This window comes from Nipponia nippon, unplaced genomic scaffold, assembly GCF_047370975.1.
Source record: "Nipponia nippon isolate SJK-2023a ecotype South Korea unplaced genomic scaffold, ASM4737097v1 scaffold_1, whole genome shotgun sequence".
NCBI lineage: Eukaryota > Metazoa > Chordata > Aves > Pelecaniformes > Threskiornithidae > Nipponia > Nipponia nippon.
Window position 1 is genome coordinate 79,506,441 of NW_028262290.1, and position 18,126 is coordinate 79,524,566.

Genomic DNA, 18,126 nt, shown 5'->3' on the forward strand with positions numbered 1-18,126 from the left:
GTGCAGTCTGGGCCATAGCTTTCACAGTAGAGTCATGACCTTCCCTAGAGTCGATAGGGAAGCATTTGTCCAGAGAGGTCGCTCATGTTTAGGACACTTCACTGAACTTCACCTTATATTTCGTGACAGTCATATAAGAAAATATAGGGAAGAGAAACAGTTAATGAATAAAAAATAGAGTAACTTGAAAAAAGAAATAGTTAATCTTTAATACCACTTGCTTAAACCAAAATTTTCTATATATCTATATTCTTTCATTTCTGACAAGCAGCTTCTACACAAGCTGCGTCCTCCAACCTAGAGGGAGGATCAGTCAGAATGCAAACAAAACCATCTGTAAAGGTCTAACTTCTTAATGTTAAATCAAATTCCAAATTATTAGAAACTTTTCAATATATATGTATGTAATATGTATATATATAAAATACATATATATTTTTCAAAGATAACTAATAGTTTATAGTTATAATTATAATGAATAGCTTAAATCCAATAATCTTATCCAAGCATTAAGACTGTAAATAACATACTTAGCATTATTTTTACATCTCATTTTAATAATAACTTGCACGGTGATTTCTCTACTATAAAAATGAAGTAGCAAACACGAGAGAAGCTCATGCCTTTATCCTGCTGAAGAAAAACGGTTCCCTTCTTCCTCCTTCTCTGGGGTCAGAAGTTCTTACCGGGAAGGTGATTCTATAATTCACTCTGTTATAGTTTTCTGATAATTTATTTTCTTTTAAACGGACCGCTGAAGAGGAAGATATCAAAAGGACAGACTCTAGATCTGATAAAAGGAGAAGGAATAGACTATTTATTACTGTCTGCCTGCAAAAGGAGGAGACATCAGCCATGCTTACATAGGGCAAGTCAGAAATGCTTCCAGCTTTGTGGATCTGGATGCATGCATGGCCAGGTACGCTCTCCTTTTGCACTCTTGCTTCCCTTAAATAAATCCCTGGCATGTGGGTCAGGAAAAAGTGACCTGAATCTTCCCCCTAAACCTTTCTTCCTGTTGTCTATTCCATCTGTGTTGCTTACATTAATACTTGGACCCTGGCTCTGATGGGAATTGGATGAAATAAATCCCCGTTATCTGCACGGTCCCACAGACTCTACAGGAATAGTGCATGGCACCAGTTTTGTTGTGCAGAATATCAACAGGTACTTTGTTAACATTGCTTCCTCAGAAACAGCACTGCAAGGTGCTCAACAGTGAGGGAGCAAAATCCAGCTGTAGTTGGGATGCTGGCAATAGCATTCTTCCGTGTGGCAGATGTTTTTCCTTCTTCTCCTCCCTGCAAATTTTCATTTTTCTCTCTGCTGAGAGTAGTGCCTATAACGAGGTCCTCAAATAAAATCTGCTACAAGCTTTCAAGTTTGCAAGCCTGATCAGCTCAATAAAACAAGTCACGCAAACAATAAACTCTAACACAAGTATTGTGGTGATGTGGCATCGCTTTTGACTAAACAAGGCATATTGCTGTCACTGTACGACAACCTTCACGGTGTTTTTCCACAGCATTACGGGCAGCTCCCAGACCTCATGGTATTTCAAAACCCTAATACTTTTAAGTCATCTATCTTTAGCTCTCCTCTGATGCAAGGAACAAGCTTCTTCCCTTGGAAAGGTAAACAGTTTGTAACAAATTCATTAAAACCATCCCCATCAACAATTCTAAAAGCTATTAGCGTTAAATATTGAAACTAATTTTTAAGAGCCTAAAGGGAGTATTTTCAATTTAATGCTGAGATAAATACCACCTGACGTGATGGCTGCTTTCATTAGTTTGTTTCAGCTCTAGTGCCCGTAATGAAATTTAATTAAATTGATTTGGGTACTTAAAGGTACAGTATATAGCAGTGTCCTGCAGAGAAGAAAGCTAACCCAAAAGCAAAGTGTGTGAGACTGCATTTCAGAAACCAATTTACCAGCCACAAACGTGATCTAGGAAAGGAAGAGTAAGACAAGGAGATCTGACAAATTGGAAAGAAATTCAATGCAATTCTGTTACAGAATGAATGCATTTGTTAACTGGCAGCAATTAATTAATAGGTGGCAACTGCACACTACAGGAGGGCACAGAACAACCAGAGTACAGAAATACCATTACATGTCCTTATCATCTCTTCCAAGATATCTTCTACTGGGCATTTCTCTATATTTTGACTATAATGAATATATGTATTCTCCCTCAATCATACTCCATAAAGTCCAAACGTTAAAGCTTGACTGGCAGTGACATGGTTCTGATGACGCATTCTTGGGAAAGCTGCAGGGATTGGATTTGGGGTGGGGGTTGGATAACCCCTGTAGAAAACAACAGTCATATTGTAGTCTCACTGATCACCTTTTACTGGGCTTAAGGAGTGAACAGGTCCTTTGTCCCCCTGCTCAATTTTAAGTTATTTTGAAAATAAATAATTTTCTTCAGGCCTATGGGAAATAATTATTTTGTCAGGGTGACTAAGCTTACTGTGCCAAACACTTATTGCATCTTATGAAAATATAATTTGGGTTTTCCACATTATTCTTTTTGTGTTCAAAATGCAGCGGAAAAAATAAAGCAGTTTTCTATTGTGTTTGCAAGAATTTAAAATTATCAGAACTCTCTGGTAGCGGAGTCCTTGACTTGAGGACATGATATGCGGAGGTAGGCGATATCAGACACACCATTTTCTCACTTGTAGTACAGTAACACTATGAGGCCTGAATGAAATTAAGCCCTGATGGGAACTGACACCATGCTGACACAACGGAAAACCAGAGCTCCTGCCTGAAGAATTCACAGATGAGAGAGGAAAGAGAGGGGACCAGATACAATGAGGTGGCCAAGGAATGTGTGGTGGAGTTGGGAAGAAGCACCGACATCACCAGCCTTGCTGCGGTGCCCAGCCTGGATGACCTCATGGCATCCAGTCAGAAAGAAACCCCCCATTAGCTCATGTGCTAATAGTCACACAGCAAAAATAACAAGCAGCCCTACCCTCTGACTTATTATGCTGATCATCTGCTAGGAAGACACTGACTTAAAAAGCACTGAGTGGTTTAGAAAAACTGGTGGCTGCATGCACATCAGTATCTTTCAATGCTGAAGAGCGCAGTCTGCCCTGACTCCTGGCCACTGATGTGCTAACATTGTCAGGAAGAAAAAGAGCAACTCCGTGGAAGCAGAGAAATCCCACTAGGGAAGAGAAACAAAAATGATGCAGCAAATCCAATAATGAAACAGCTAAAACCTGAGAAACTACACAGAACGTTGCATCCTGCCTCCCCCAAGTTTACAAACTCTCCAGCGTGCTACTTCTTGCTTCAGGCCTCATCCACTTGTGACTTGATTTAACAGACATTTTTCCAAATGACTTGAAGCATACAGGACCAGACTTGTTTTGTCATCCTACTCCCTTATCTGTAAGTCAGCATTTTAGTGGTTCCAGGAATTAATTGTAATAATAACTGCTCCTGTAATGGCAATAAGCTGTAGAAATGTGAAGTTTTGATAGGCAACCACTTGCAGGAATCAGTAACTAGATCCACCACAGTGTTAGAAGCAGGTGATACAGCAACAAGGCAAAGTGCCTGTAAGTAGACAAGGTAGGATCTACTCGCTTTGAAACTCAGCCAGACATTGCTCTGAGTTGCTGGTGTTGCTTCTTTCGCAAGCTGAAGCACTGCTGTCAGGTTAAATGAAACATCCTGACTGGTGTGCACCAGTGTGACACTGTCTAGAGTAAAAGATAAATCTGATGTGAATTAAGTCAAGGCTCATCAGACTTACACAGGTCTGGGCAATTCCTCACTGGGAATTTGTTGTCACGATGCTAATAAGACATAACAGAAATTAGAACTGGATCAAATTATCTACATACATTGACATATGAAAGTTATGTGCGTGACTTGACTGCGGTGAGAAATCTAAAATGGTAACAAGGCTGGGGTGATGCACATATGTATCTCATGGAGCTCTTTAATGGGATTTTTGAAATAATGTGATTTAAATGTTCACCAACCACTACACTTATCATTAGGCTTTATAACCTTTATTTTCTTTTAGTACAAGAGGAAGAATAAATAAATTTCCCAGTGCTTCTCAACAGAGATACAGAGCCTGACTTCTCTCCCTCTGCCAGCCCCATGGCAGCAGAGGCTAACCACCCCCCACCAGCACACCTGAATATTCAGTTTCCCAGCAGGACTGCTCCCTCCGTGCCACCAAAGTAGCTGACAAGGAAATGTCAGCTGCTGAAGGACAGACAGAGAGACGGCTGTTCTCTAAAAAAGCCCCTGCCTTTGTAATCAAGTGTGTTTCCTTTGGAAGAGGGATTTCACCTAAATTCTTACAACTTCAGCAACTCTAGAAACACTCTTGAAAAACAGAACAATCAGCTTTAGATGAACTATATTAAAAACAGAGGTGTTCTTTCATTTTTTCCTTTGAACTTACAGTGCCAAATCCTATTATCAGTAAATGATTCCTGAAAGGATTGTCCTTTCTGGATTTGCTTGTGTTGTTTCCAGGAAAACTCAAAACCAGCAGAGAAATCCTGGGCACTGATCTGCTTTATGATGTATTCTGAATAAATCCACTTCACTGATGGTTTTTTACTGCCATCAGCTAAGCTACAAACAATTATAAGCAGTATATTGACATTTTTACTCCCAAGATTTTGTCTTTTGCTTCCAAAGCGGGAACTCAAGATACGTTGTTGAACAGAGGGGCAGGGATTGAGCCTGGAAGATCTTAGCATTCTCCCAGCTTATACACTAGCGGTTGTTGCTTGGGTTAAAACCTTCAAACTGATTCTGCTTTAAGCCTGCAAGTGGAAATCTGGAGTAATTTCACTGGCTTCAAAAGACAAAGGGCTGCTGACTCCAGTTCTCCTGTCTCCCCTCCTCTCCCAAAGAGTTTACAGCCAGACCCTCAAAATCAACAGATACAAAGTGAAGACATGGATCATTGAAGCTCATCTTAATTTGAGGATTTTAGTATTTATGTTTGTAGTCTTATTTCCACAGCTTATGAAAGCCAGAAAATTACTTAAAACAGAACAATTATTCAAGTTTGGGGGATTTAAAATATAATAATTTGGATAAAAGTGCAGTACGACCACTTAGCTGAAGTGGTTAAAGGAAAATACAGTTTGCTTCCCATGCCTTGTGATGACGATGATGATGCCAGGTACTTACTGGTTACAGGTTGTATTGGGAGTACGATACCTTCTGCTGTGCCAGCCCAGGAGGAAGGCCACTCACTCATCCCTTGCGCAGACCTAACCGTGAGGAGAGGATGGAGACCCGGCTGAGAGCACCAGGGGAGCAGCGCCATCCCTTGAGCCAAGGCACGGAGCAGCGGTGGCTGGGCCGGACTGGGAAGGACCAGACCAAGCCAGCTGGGCGGCATAGCTGCTGCTGGAGCAGCCGCTTCTCCCAGGGGCTCTCAGCCCCTGCCTCAGTGCCTGATGGCTGGGGGGCTGCCCCGCCGCTCCCAGGCTGGTATGGCTACATACCACATGCACACATGCACTCCTTCAGTCTCCTTTCTTACAATGCGCAGTGGGCTTGACCTCAGCACTTCTCTACTTTTTACTCTGAATTTCAATGCACAAATGGCTTTTACTTATAAGTGACTGTTTCTGCATCCCAGACACAGCAGAAGTTCAATTGCTTAAGAAGCTGAAAGAGAAATACATATTTAGGGCAGCATGCCGCTTAAAAAAGGGCTCCTAGTCAGTCATTAACCACCACAAAACTGTCTGGCACTGGATGAGGATTATTAAGTTTTCTGTAGGCTCTTTAAAGTGACATTTTCAGAATCAGTGGTTAAACTCATTCTTTTCGAAACGAGACGCATACCTCCCAGCCTCCATCTCAGCTTCACTGAAAGCAAAGCCATTATTCTCCTATTGTCAGCGTTCCACCCCAAAATCATTGGGAATATTTTCTCTCCCTGTTTTTCTCTTGTCATCACAGAGCCTGAGGTACTATATTCTTCTGAGAGTATCACCCCAATTTTTTTCTTTCAAAATACCACAGATGGCCTTGGCCAGTTTTCTCTTTTTCAAATGCTTTTTTTGTGTGCAGTATTATCATCTTCTAGTCACCTATCTTCTACTGTAATTTTACATCTCATCCCTTGATTTTAGCTATGAAGAGACACACAATAAGGGAGAGATATGTTAATTACTTGCCAAATCTATCCAAGTGAGGAACAGCTAGGTAACTATCCCTGGTTGTTTTATATAGTGCAACTCTGGGACGTTTCAGGAAATCACTGAGGCATTGCTTTACCTATCCATAATTAATTATTGATTTCCTGTTGTGTGAGCTGTGAAGATGACAAGACCTAATCTGATGAATAAAATAGCTGTAAGAAAAGGGAATCGTATGTGAGGCAAAGCATGAAGGACAAGACTTCAGATACGACAGAGTTCATTATTCATTTTGCTGAGGTTATATGCAGCTAAATAATAAACCTTTCAAAACACTGCAATAAAATGAAATAAATTCATTTTTCAAAGCATCACTTTGCCTCTTAAACAGAAATAAAAAAGTTTTAATATATTTTAGAGGAAATGAAGGCAGTATTTGGCCCTTCAGCTAGAATTTCTGTTCTTCTCCTATTTTCCACTGCATAAGGTATATAAGCTATAATTTAGATTGTTAGAATCACAAAGAACTATTTTTGCTTGTGTCTTGCATGCAAAAAAAACCTTGCATCCAAGAAAGTGTTTACAATAATTTTTGACATGCATTGTCATTTGTATTCCAGTAATGCAATTTCACCTATCTTAACATGTTTATGCCCTAGAAATGCAAACTCTGGGTCTTGGCCACAAAATCTCAGGGGTCGGACAAAGATTACTCTATGGTCAGGGTCAGTTTCTTAAGCCTACTGTCCTTACAAAGACTAGAAACTAATCAACACCTCTTACTCTTACTTTGCGTGCATTAAACCATAAAATCAACCAAATACAACTCTTCTACTATACCTGTGAACATAAAACATGAAAAAAATCATTGTCAGCATAAAATTTGCACCCTTGTCTCTTATGGCGAAGAACACGGTAGGACTGATGATACTGACTGTGATCAAGAGCCATTAGGACTTTGTGCTTCCTGAAAAGCGGCACTGTAGCTGAAAACTGGGGATCATTTTATTCAAATGTGTAGCTGCCTGACAAACGAGGAATCGGCGTCCGTTTGGAAAAATCACTAGATAAACTCGTGCCATCCTTGGTTTTAGGTCAAAAGTTCTTGCATAAAGACACTTAAACTAGAAAGTTAGAGATCCCAGTGGTTAATGCTAAGCTGCATGAGTTCTAAGGATATGCTGCTTTGAACATGTAGTTTACCCACACATTTAGACATTAATAATGAGAAATGTGTATTCTTTTTTACTGAAATACCTTTAAGAGTTTTTGATTCAGTAAATAAGAGTTTTAGTACTGTTAACTCTACAACTCTCATTTTAGAGGAACCACAACTTTCTTTAAAAGCACTTTGTAAATTTAAAAGTAATAAAACTGATTTAGAAATGGCCAGTGAAACTTTTCATTTCTACTTTCTGCAGCAAGAAGAAGCTATAGCTCTTTTATCAAGATGAACTGTATCAGCTAGTAAACAAAGTAAAACAATTCAGAACAAAGCACACGTACTACAAAAGAGACTCCTTTCAAAATACAACATTTCTTTCTTTGAGTCTGACACAGCAGACATATTTAGGCCATTTTTGAATTCTTGTAGCAGTTTTAGGAGGAGAAGAGGGAAGAAATGAGAAGGACTTCCCAGCAATTTTCCCCCCACTCGTTATTAGAGCATGTAGAACATCAAAGAACTGAAAGTAGGATATTGATGCACCAGCTCAATATTTCATCACACTTTGATTGAATTTACATGTACTGGCCATGTTACACAAACACTTTTAATCTCCTTATAGGACCCAGAAGAACGAGGATGATGATAGCATAAGTACAGCAACACACAGGAGCATCAGCCAAAGATGCCCTGTGTTACGCATCAGACCATCACAGCTAGACTATTCACCTCTGAAAACATGCTTTGATTAGCCTAATAATAAATTTAATTTCATTTCCATCCCCTCTGTGCTTCTTGTGTATGCTATTGCTACTAGTAAAAGTTCGACTGATCTGATTAATTTGCAAAACTATAAGCAGCCATCCAACATACCAGTTCAAGTTTGCTGGGAGAAACCGAGTTTCCCATACTTTTTACTACACATGTGCTTTTATCTGTGTCTGAACCTAGATATGCAAACATCAAGCATACAAATTAATTAAAAGTGATATTTAGTTCTGAATGATAGAGATCATGTTCCTTGAATGAATTTTGGAGAAAACGACTGACATGAATTAAAAATGGTTTCTCTTACCATGTATCTTTAAAAGACTTTTGAAAGTCTTTAGAAAGACTTCTGGATTCTTTTCAGTATTGTACATCTGAATCCAGCTAAACTTTGTTTGCCATTAATTAATGTTATTTATATTTGTTTTAAAAATTTTAATACATTCTTTAAGTGGACTGAAAACGTTCCTAGTCCCAAAAGACATGCAAATAATTTTCGTAGGTATCTATTTTGTATTCAAGTACTAAAATCCAATCTTACTCTGAGGAACCGTACTTTTGAGAAGAAAAATTCTGTGGATGTGACCTTCCACTTATGCATAACCCTCCAGATTCTGGATGCCTACTCGTATCTCTACCCTAAGGATATTTCAGAAACTTCAGTTATACAATTCCCTTCAGAAGGAAGGCTCTAAGTCAAAGATACTGACTCCTGGGCTGCATTTTAAATTTTCTTTTCTTCAGAGAAGTTCAAAAGGTGGAGTACTTTAGAGACAGACTTTACAGAACTATGAGATTAAATTTCTCTCTTTTAAATCTGTACTTAGCAACCTTAAAATGGACTTGGGTTTTCAAGTGAAAAATACCTAGTGGTTCCCACATAAGTCAGCTAGAGCTTACCACGAGACTCACTATCAATGCTAAGGATGCTTTAGCATCATATATATGTATGGCTTATCCTAGAGAACTGTTTGCACAAACTTTGATTCTTTTCTTATTTGTTTAGCACCTCTTGATAGAATGAGAGGGAACGGCCTCAAGTTGCACCAGGGGAAGTTTAGGTTGGATATTAGGAAGAACTTCTTCACCAAAAGGGGGTAGTCAGGCACTGGAACAGGCTGCCCAGGGAAGCGGTTGAGTCTCCATCCCTGGAGGTATTTAAAAGAAGGGTAGACGTGGTGCTCGAGGACATGGTTTAGTGGTGGACTTGGCAGTGCTAGGTTAACGGTTGGACTCGATGATCTTAAGGGTCTTTTCCAACCTTAATGATTCTATCATTCTATGATTCTTGAGTCTAGTAGGTTTTGGATGAGAAGGGCGTCAGCTTCCACACACCTCTTACCGATGATTTACAAGAATTACTGCTAAGTCCGTTTGTTGAATTACCGCTTGCTACAATACTGAAAGTTAAAGGAAAGCACTATCATGCCTTTAAGGCCCTCATGGGAAAAGAAACAGTCAAGCATAGCTGCAGATACTTTCTAAGCTCATAGCTCGAAGCATTAAGGTTTATTCCTTTAGGTATTCCCAAGCTCTCCTTGTTCAGACATCATGCTTAAAGGCAGCGTATTCTAGGTTCATGCTGTGTCATGAGTACATTTTACATACATGCACTTCCTTTCATGTATACATATACATATATGCACATATAGATATTTACCAGCAAAAAACGCAATACGTCATCACACAGACATGTAAGTATTTGCAAGGAGTGGGGTGATTAGTTTGGCTTTAATTGAGCTTAGTCATCACATCTGATTTTTTTTTGGACACTATTCAGTAAAAAAGCCTGCACCAAAACAGTGTAAGGATGGGCAAGGCCTCGCTTCAGCTACACAGGACTGTTCTCAGACAATACTATCATCAGTATTGACTCTGCAATTCAGCACAGACTGTATCTTAGATTACTGCTAATATTTTAAATACAATAGTAAAAATGGAAAGTATTTTAGAAAGAAACATATAAATACTGAAATAACTGAAAGGTGACTAAAGGAATAGTAGGTGATACTGCACAGTAAATAAACCTTTGTTGAGAGTGTCATGAAGAATTTAACTATGTAAAATGCAAAATGATTAAAATAAATGAAGTCTATTATACAGTAAACATGATGGAATTCAGAAGCATAAAACATTTGAAAACATCTCCCTCTAACAGTTGATGCAGAAACACAAATTTTGATACTCCATCATGTGTTGTCATTGTCATACAGGTAAGAACATTAATATCTTGGATTCCAAAGATTTTTTACCCTCTTCAGGCCATGTAAAATATAAAAAAAATTGTAACAACATAATGGCAATCCCTTCTCTTTCTAGTATTGTCTGGTACTGTTAATAAACTCAAAGGGGGTTAGAAGGAACTAGGAGAAATGTTACTTGATATGATGGATATGCTATGAAAATCAGAACATGATCTACTTGACTGCACAAGTGAAATGATAATTAGTTTCATTAAAATAAAATCGGAATAACATTCAGTTTGACTTAACATTTTGTAATATTTTAGGTATAAATAGTGTCTTTTTTTCTAAATTGTTCTTCTTAAAACTAGCCAAATGAATTAGAATAATACAGCTAGTTGAAGACACTTAATAATATTTGTGTTACGCCAAATGCTGAGAATCTCTCTCTCTGCCTCTCTCTTTTTTTTTGTTTAATTCAAGCACAGTTTATACACCATTTTTTCCATGTGTGAATACTTCTGAGTACTTCTGCATATGCCAAAGTTTTTACCTGTATAGCTCAGCTCTTATTGATTTGCACAATTTCCTCTTTAGGCATCATGATTTTGCTCATGATATGTAAATTCCTATTGTATAGACAAACAGGATATTATTTAAGCAGGCAACTGACAATGAAAAAAGCCACAAATGCTAAAATTTACTTGACAAAGTTTTGAATGATTCTTAAAAAAAAAATCCCTGGGAAGGCATATGCAATCAAAACAGGAGGTAAGTTAAATGATAAGTTTATACTATACAGTGATGCAGCCTAGTGCTAACTGTGTTGAAAAAAGTAGCATCAAGATAAAAAGAAAAACAAAATTCCAGACTAACTTATCATTCCTCACTGAAGAAGCTTTGTGTCTCCAAGAAAGAATGTGAAAAGATTAACAGATTATTCTTTGGTCTGCCGCTTCTACCTGTTATTTCCTGCAGAATAGAAAATATGCCTTTGCTTTAATGAAGAAATACTTCATATTTGCATGTCCATTGGGAAGGGCAAACCTATGTTACGTGAACACTGGAAACTAATATATAGCATAAAATGTAGAATTAATAGTAATTCAACACACACACACAAAAATCAGTAATACCATTTTTTTCTGTGGTACTGAAACCAATGATAATTTCATTATTAAGTATTGAATGAGATTGCCATTTGAAAAAAAGCCACATTTAAAATTCTCACTTAAATGTGAACAACATGTTTTTAGGCAAGAAAGACTGAAAGAGAAAGAAAGAAAGAAAGAGAGAGAAAGTATATATTTGAAGACTATAATTTTTTTGCTATATTGGTTATAGAATCTCTATCTTCCAAAATTACTCAGATGATGCTTTAAAAAGGCTTGAATATGTTAATTCCGCAGAAAATTTCCACATTTCCTTTATTTAAAATCAATTTAGGAATTTGCTTAATTCCCGATTAACAACAAAAAGTAATGTCATACATCAGATGATGAAACGCTGGGCATTTTAAATATCATATTCCTGTTAGCTCAAGATTAAAAGGATTTACCCTAACCTTGAAAGATATTTATGTTTAAACTATTTAAATGAGATCTTTTCTGATGCTTTCTCTCTTCCAGGCAAATTTAGTAGAAAAAAAATAAACTGAAAGAAATAGCATAACTACTATGTCCTGTGTGATCAGCAAAAACATGTAAATTCCTATTTTCTCGACGTATTTTATCAGAAATAATACACAGACATATATATATGTATATATATAAAGCTTTCTACATGGATTTACTTGAATGCTGTGCGTATGTGGAAGGTATTTTTTTTTTTGCAATGATGCCAGAAAGTCACATTTTATTATGAAAAAAATTTTAGGAGGAAAAAAAAGGGCTACACTTGGTTAAGGAAATGGAATTTTAGTACCTAAAATTAAATAGTGCCTCTAATAAAAAAATGCCCAGTTGTGCTAATTCTCATCAACTGTACTTACATCTGAAGGAAATCTCCATTGTTCTTACTAATAGAGATTTTGAAAATTAGCATTTCAAGAATTTAATTGACTCCTGGACCCACTGATTTTTCTATAGATATCTAGTTTACCTGAGATCCTCTTACTGAATTACACAGCTATTGCTTTTTTCTTAGAGATGCCATTGGGCCAGAAAAGAAAGCAAAATGCTTGACAAATTTAATCTGCTATTGCAACATAGTGCTTATCAACAACTGTCTTTCTGTTTGAAAGGTTCAGACAATCAAAAAAGAGATTACAGAAATGCTAGAAAGCTTGTCAGGGAACTGAATGTAATGCACTTGCCCTTCTCTCTGGTATACGCTGTCCTTAAAGAGAGCAAAACTCCGCACGCCTTCCTCACATGGCTGAAATGAATGGGACTGCTCTCCTAAGTGAAGCGAGATGCTTTTCATCTAGAACCTACGGGGTTCAGTAAATTAAATTGTACAATTTTAAAATATATACTCTAGTAAGGTTTTGTTACTTTTGATTCAAATGTCTCCTGTAGAACTCTTCTGGGTACAAATCTCAGTATGCATGAAACAACAATTCAACACTGGTCAGCTGACAGCCAGAATACCTGGGTTGGGGAATAGATTCTGGTTTCTTGGCTCTGGGAGAGAGTATGCTGAGCGTGCCATGACCCAGACTGGTGGGTTGGTGAAAATCCTCTGTCATCAGTCACACTGAAGCTTGGGGCCGCCCACTGCCATAAATCAATCAATCAGTCAATCATTTATTAATCAGGTACTTGCATTTCCACAGTTAATATAAAAATGGGCTCTAGACAATGCCTTCTCTATCATGACAAGCTAGTTTTATATTACAGTGGGGGGTTTACATTAAATTAATCCATCCTTTTTCTAAAAGGGTGACGTATTATCTGAAAAAGGCCTTGCCAATTGTATATAACTAAGTTAAGCCCCGCTGAAAGATCAGCTCTGCAAAATACATATGCTCATGAACAATCTGAGTACATGAATAGTTCCTTCAAGTCAAGCCACTTTTTTGAGGAACTATTATGTTCTGGATTTGGAATTTAGGTTCTTAATGTAGGGTTTAAGTTCTGCACAGACCTTTTCACTAGATAAATTTAACCTAACAACAGCATCTTTTTGTGGGACGTCTGACTGACAATAACCTTACCAGAGGAAAATCCAAAGGATGTGTTCCAAGTCTCCATGATAGCACGATGTAATTAACATTTTTAAAGGATGAGTAGGTATATTTTACTTAAGAAAGGACTTTAGATTCTGAAACTCCTTGATGAGAGTTTTGAAGTTTATTGCTGGCAATTTTCATGGAACATTTAGCAATAAAGGACCTTCTCATAGAGTCATCATTTTATTATTCTGAAAGTCACACGAAAAGAGAGTCCTCGTCTACATCTGGACTGGCTTAACTGCTTCTAAGGCTTCGGGCAATTCGAAATATCTTTTCCAGCCAATGACAGACAAGGCCATCTTCAGAGTGACTACTCTGACTTCATTAAATGCCTATCACAATAGTATCCATGTTGTAAATGGCACACTACACGCTGAAGGATGACCGCCTTTAACAGCCTCCCTGGTTTCAAATAATTGGTTGCATTTTTATTCATATGGCAGGTGAATAGGACAAACATTTCTATTATTCCATGCAGAACAGAAACCTACAATAATAAAGGGAAAAGAAAAATAATTTCTACAAATTCATCGTGATCTCTTATATACTGGAAGACAGAATAAGTGTATATACTGTATATATTTATATACTGGAAGACAGAATAAGTGTAAACATAATGACAGAACGTAAACACATTTTGTTGGAGCCTAAGTGGTTAGGCAAAGCAATCAATTAATAGAAAACATATTCTTCCTGACAGTTCCTCCAGCTCTTTCATATTACATACATTTAATGCTAATTGACACTTGTTTTTAGCTAATTTTTTTTTTCATTTTTAGCTCATTTAGCACAACCCTTTTGCTCAAATTTCCTCATGTAATTTAACAAGCTATCTGTGTTTAAGAGTAGTTGGTTATTTTCTTGAATACTGAGATAGATAAGAGTTTACCAGCTAATGGAAATCTGCTCTCTTACAGTCACATTTGTGTTTTCCAAGGTGTCCTCAAATCTTCAACCAGCTAAGAGCCTAGAGACTGAAGTGGGGTCCAGTGTTCCTCACTTGGAAATAGGTGTCTTTAAAGAATCGCCATAGTAGCTCCTTTCACCTTGCTGAGGTGGCTAAACATACATGGGACCAGACCTCTCTCTGGAGACTGCAAGCAGCACTTAATTAACTGCTGACTGTACAGGTTACCAAGATACTTGAAGAAGAGGGGTGTACCATGAGTCTGAAGCATGGGGACAAGCGGGATAGCTCCCCTACCTGGTTTTTCGTAAGTCATGAGCTACTGACCCACCCACGGGGCTATGGACCATGTGTTCATTAAGCACTTTTGAAAATCAGATTTTAAGTATTTTGGACTGTACTCACAAAAACAGAGGCAGATAAATGATCATTTATGAAAATGTAATTCTTATTTGTAGAGAACAAAGAACTTCTTTGAAAATGACATGACATTAAAGTCACTCTTTGGGAGACAATATTTCATCTACTGATGAAAAATTGTGACGATCACTTCTTTCTTACTTGCTAAGCTTCAGCAGTATTTAGAAATTAATCACACTAAATCATCCAAACACTGTTTATACGGGGCTGAATCTGCACCTTGCTTTCCTCTTGGTGGGAAGTTTTCAGTTTACGTTTCTGTTTCAGCCTTTGCTCAGCAAACTAAACACTATTTTCCATGATTAAGTACTTGCAAGTTAAACTTCTGGGATGACTGGCAATTCCTTCACTTCAAGACTAAATTCATTGCTTCCTCTTGGTCTGTCAAGCTTCCCCCCCCCCCCATAATTTCAGGACTGGAAACATTTATGCTTTTAATAACTTTGCCTTGTTGACTGTGTTAGGATAGTGCCAAATTAACCATACCAGGGAATTAAATCCTCTTTTTTCACCAAAGCACAAGCCTACAAAAGACGGTAAACCCTGTGACCTCACTCACAGATCTGAACACTTCTGTGCCTTTCCCATGCCAGCCCAGCCTAACAAGACTGTGTGTCCCATTAAAGCCCCAGCACAGCTATGAGCTGGAAATCCTAGTACACTGGATAGATCCTGTCAGTGGAAGGTACAGGGCGTGACATAGCTCTGCAAACACAGTGCATAAGGTGTTGTGGACTTACAGAGCTCTCCAAGTGGAAACGGAGACAACAAAGCCAATGACTCCTCCTCTTCCTTAAGTTTGCAGCTCAGGCTGTAGGAAGTTAGAAATCTATCCATCATTCTCCTGAGCCAGAAAAGCTACAGTTTCTACCTTAGCATGCTTTCTACAGAATAAAAAGCTATTTGAAAAGAGAGACCAACAGTTCAAAGACTGCAACTCCTGTTGTATTAGCTATTAATAAATGGGCACAATGTTCCTGCTCCAGCAAACTGAATGAAAGGGACACACAAACCTTCAGTCCGTACTTGTTATAGGATCTTGGGAATCCCAGGACACATCGGATGCTGCAGACTACTTAGCCTGTCTCCCCAGTAAAGTTCAATTGGCTGCAAAAGTTCCAGCTCTTGCTTTTGAGGCCTTACAGAAAGGATCTATGAAATCAATAGGGCCTTCTCATTGCTTTCATCAGGAGCCGGATGAGCACACTGCAGTGAAGTGCCTGGGTACCAGAACTCTGAGCCCTGGACTGTCAGAGCTACGTTGCTTGCAGGGTTTGTTCTGGCCATCTGCTCTGCCTTTCTTTTTAAACACAGCACATGGGGCTAGCATGAAACTCTTTTTCCAGAAACACTTGTATCTCTAGCTTAACTTGGCTTACAAGATTTGATTTTCTACGCTTTCTACCTCACGGACTTGTGGAATAATTTTGCATTTTTCAGGATAAAAAAGATGGATAGGACCTTAAATTTTTGTGTTGTCAAAACATACTGTTTGTATTCTTAGCCAGATATGCTACGACCTTGAGACAGGGTATATATTGCTTGATTTGGTCAATGAAGTTAACTGAGTCGTTGCAGTTGCTGCTGCAGTTTTTGCCTTTGAATAGACCAGAGAAACAGGCAGCATCTGTCAGACACTGAGTGGCACAATAAAATTCGTGCACACTACTATTCTTCTTAAGCAACATAGCTGAAGCTGGCACCCTGAAATCTGTTAAATTTGGGCTATTTTTTATGCAACAGCAGATTCTGACAGTGTCCTTAAAGGCTGCTTCATTTAGGTTTCACTACATAGGCATATTAATGTTATAACCTCGGTTAAAGCTGAAGAGCTTGCTCACCTATGATGGGATGGAGCTTGCAGGAAGCATTGTATACCCTGTTTCGGGCAGCCCAGCTACTGGCAGCAGGTGGGGGACTAGTTTCTGACTCCTGTGCTACACTTCACAGCCAGGAGTTTATCGGGGAGCGCTGCAAATGGGAAATTGGTGCCTATGCACTTCTTGGCTTCTGGTCCTTCACACCTGTGGCAAGTCATGAGGTGACCACACCAATCCCCAACTCTGGATGGACTTTCTGTTAGTGCAGTTTATATGCTGCCAGCTATGGGATGATTCCTGTAATGTTGAGCAAAATTAGAAAAGTGAATGAGGTTTTAATGTTTTTGCTGATGCAGTTGTATTTGGACTAAATATACTGACTACTACTGTATCAGCAATAAACATATATTGCCTTCTTTTCCCATTAATACAAAGGATGCTACTTTTATTCTTTTTCTCTCTCCTTACTTACTCTTCTGTAAACATGTAGCTCTAAAACATACCACAATTCAAACTATTTGGTTACACTGTTTCTCAAACAGTAAGGTAAGTGCTGCTACTTTTTCTTGAACGTGGTGTGATGCTTGAAATTTCCTTGTATTACAAGACAAAACTGTGCCTCTCTGTAGGCCACCAATTCTTTGAAAGTAATTGTGTAGCTACTTCAGTACATAGGAAGAAATTGCTGATGGTTATGCAATGGGATTTAACTGCACTTCAGAAAAGGCTGTGCAAGTGCAAGACACTGCAAAGGACTGAGCGTGTTATACTGTCAACTGTATGCTCACTCGTTTTTGCTAGCAGATTGCATTGACTCAGTAGCTTTACATTACCTAACTAGCCCATTATTCGTATAATGCAAACTTTTCTACTTTTCCTATCATAAAAACATTATTTTCCCAACAGTGGTGAAACTCAGACGGTCAGCATAAGTCAGCCTACTATTGGCAAGTTTAATAAATACTATGGACTTTATAAAGATTACTGTACGTCTTTTAACAAACAGGAGTATCTTAAATTAACTATCTGGACATGTTTATACAATGCTTAGCAGCATATGTAATGGCATATAATGAATATATAAATATGCAGTAGAGACTGACCTTCATTTTAAGATTTTGTGAAGCCTGTAGGAATCAGCCAATATAGAGGTTAATAAAATGCTTCCTGAGAATACAGACAATCTGTCTGCTATGGGTGTCCTGTAAGCTACCTCAAAGGCTAGCCTGCACTATTTTCCATACCACAAGTATGTATTTGTGGCCGCAGAAAATGTTCTTTTAAGCATGCAAGGTACTTAGTACCCAAACATGCTTAGTATGTAAGTACATTACCAGGCATTCACATTGGCAGCCAAAAGAACGTCCTTTAGGTAGCAGTATACTCAGAAGCCATACAGCATATAGATTATTTCATGCACGGAGCAACCCCAGAAACTGCTTTTCCATCACAGCATATATATACAGACAGAAGGTTGGAAATGAGCCACACATTGTAAGAACTTCTAAGAGATTATGGTGCAATAAAGTTCAGCC

The 18,126-nt window shown here is 38.2% G+C and overlaps 1 protein-coding gene across 7 annotated transcripts in view; it reads right to left on the bottom strand.

The window, feature by feature from the left end:
• Nucleotides 1-18,126, bottom strand: part of CTNND2 (catenin delta 2) — a 690,230-nt gene that overhangs the window by 19,842 nt on the left and 652,262 nt on the right. For 6 of the 7 annotated variants that reach the window (XM_087760877.1, XM_087760869.1, XM_087760898.1 and 3 more), the window contains one exon: nucleotides 12,861-12,986. The exons of the other annotated variant lie outside the window; for it this stretch is intronic. In XM_087760877.1, the coding sequence (XP_087617003.1) occupies nucleotides 12,861-12,986 (126 nt within the window). The remainder of the gene's footprint in view (nucleotides 1-12,860; nucleotides 12,987-18,126) is intronic. 7 annotated transcript variants of the gene reach the window in all.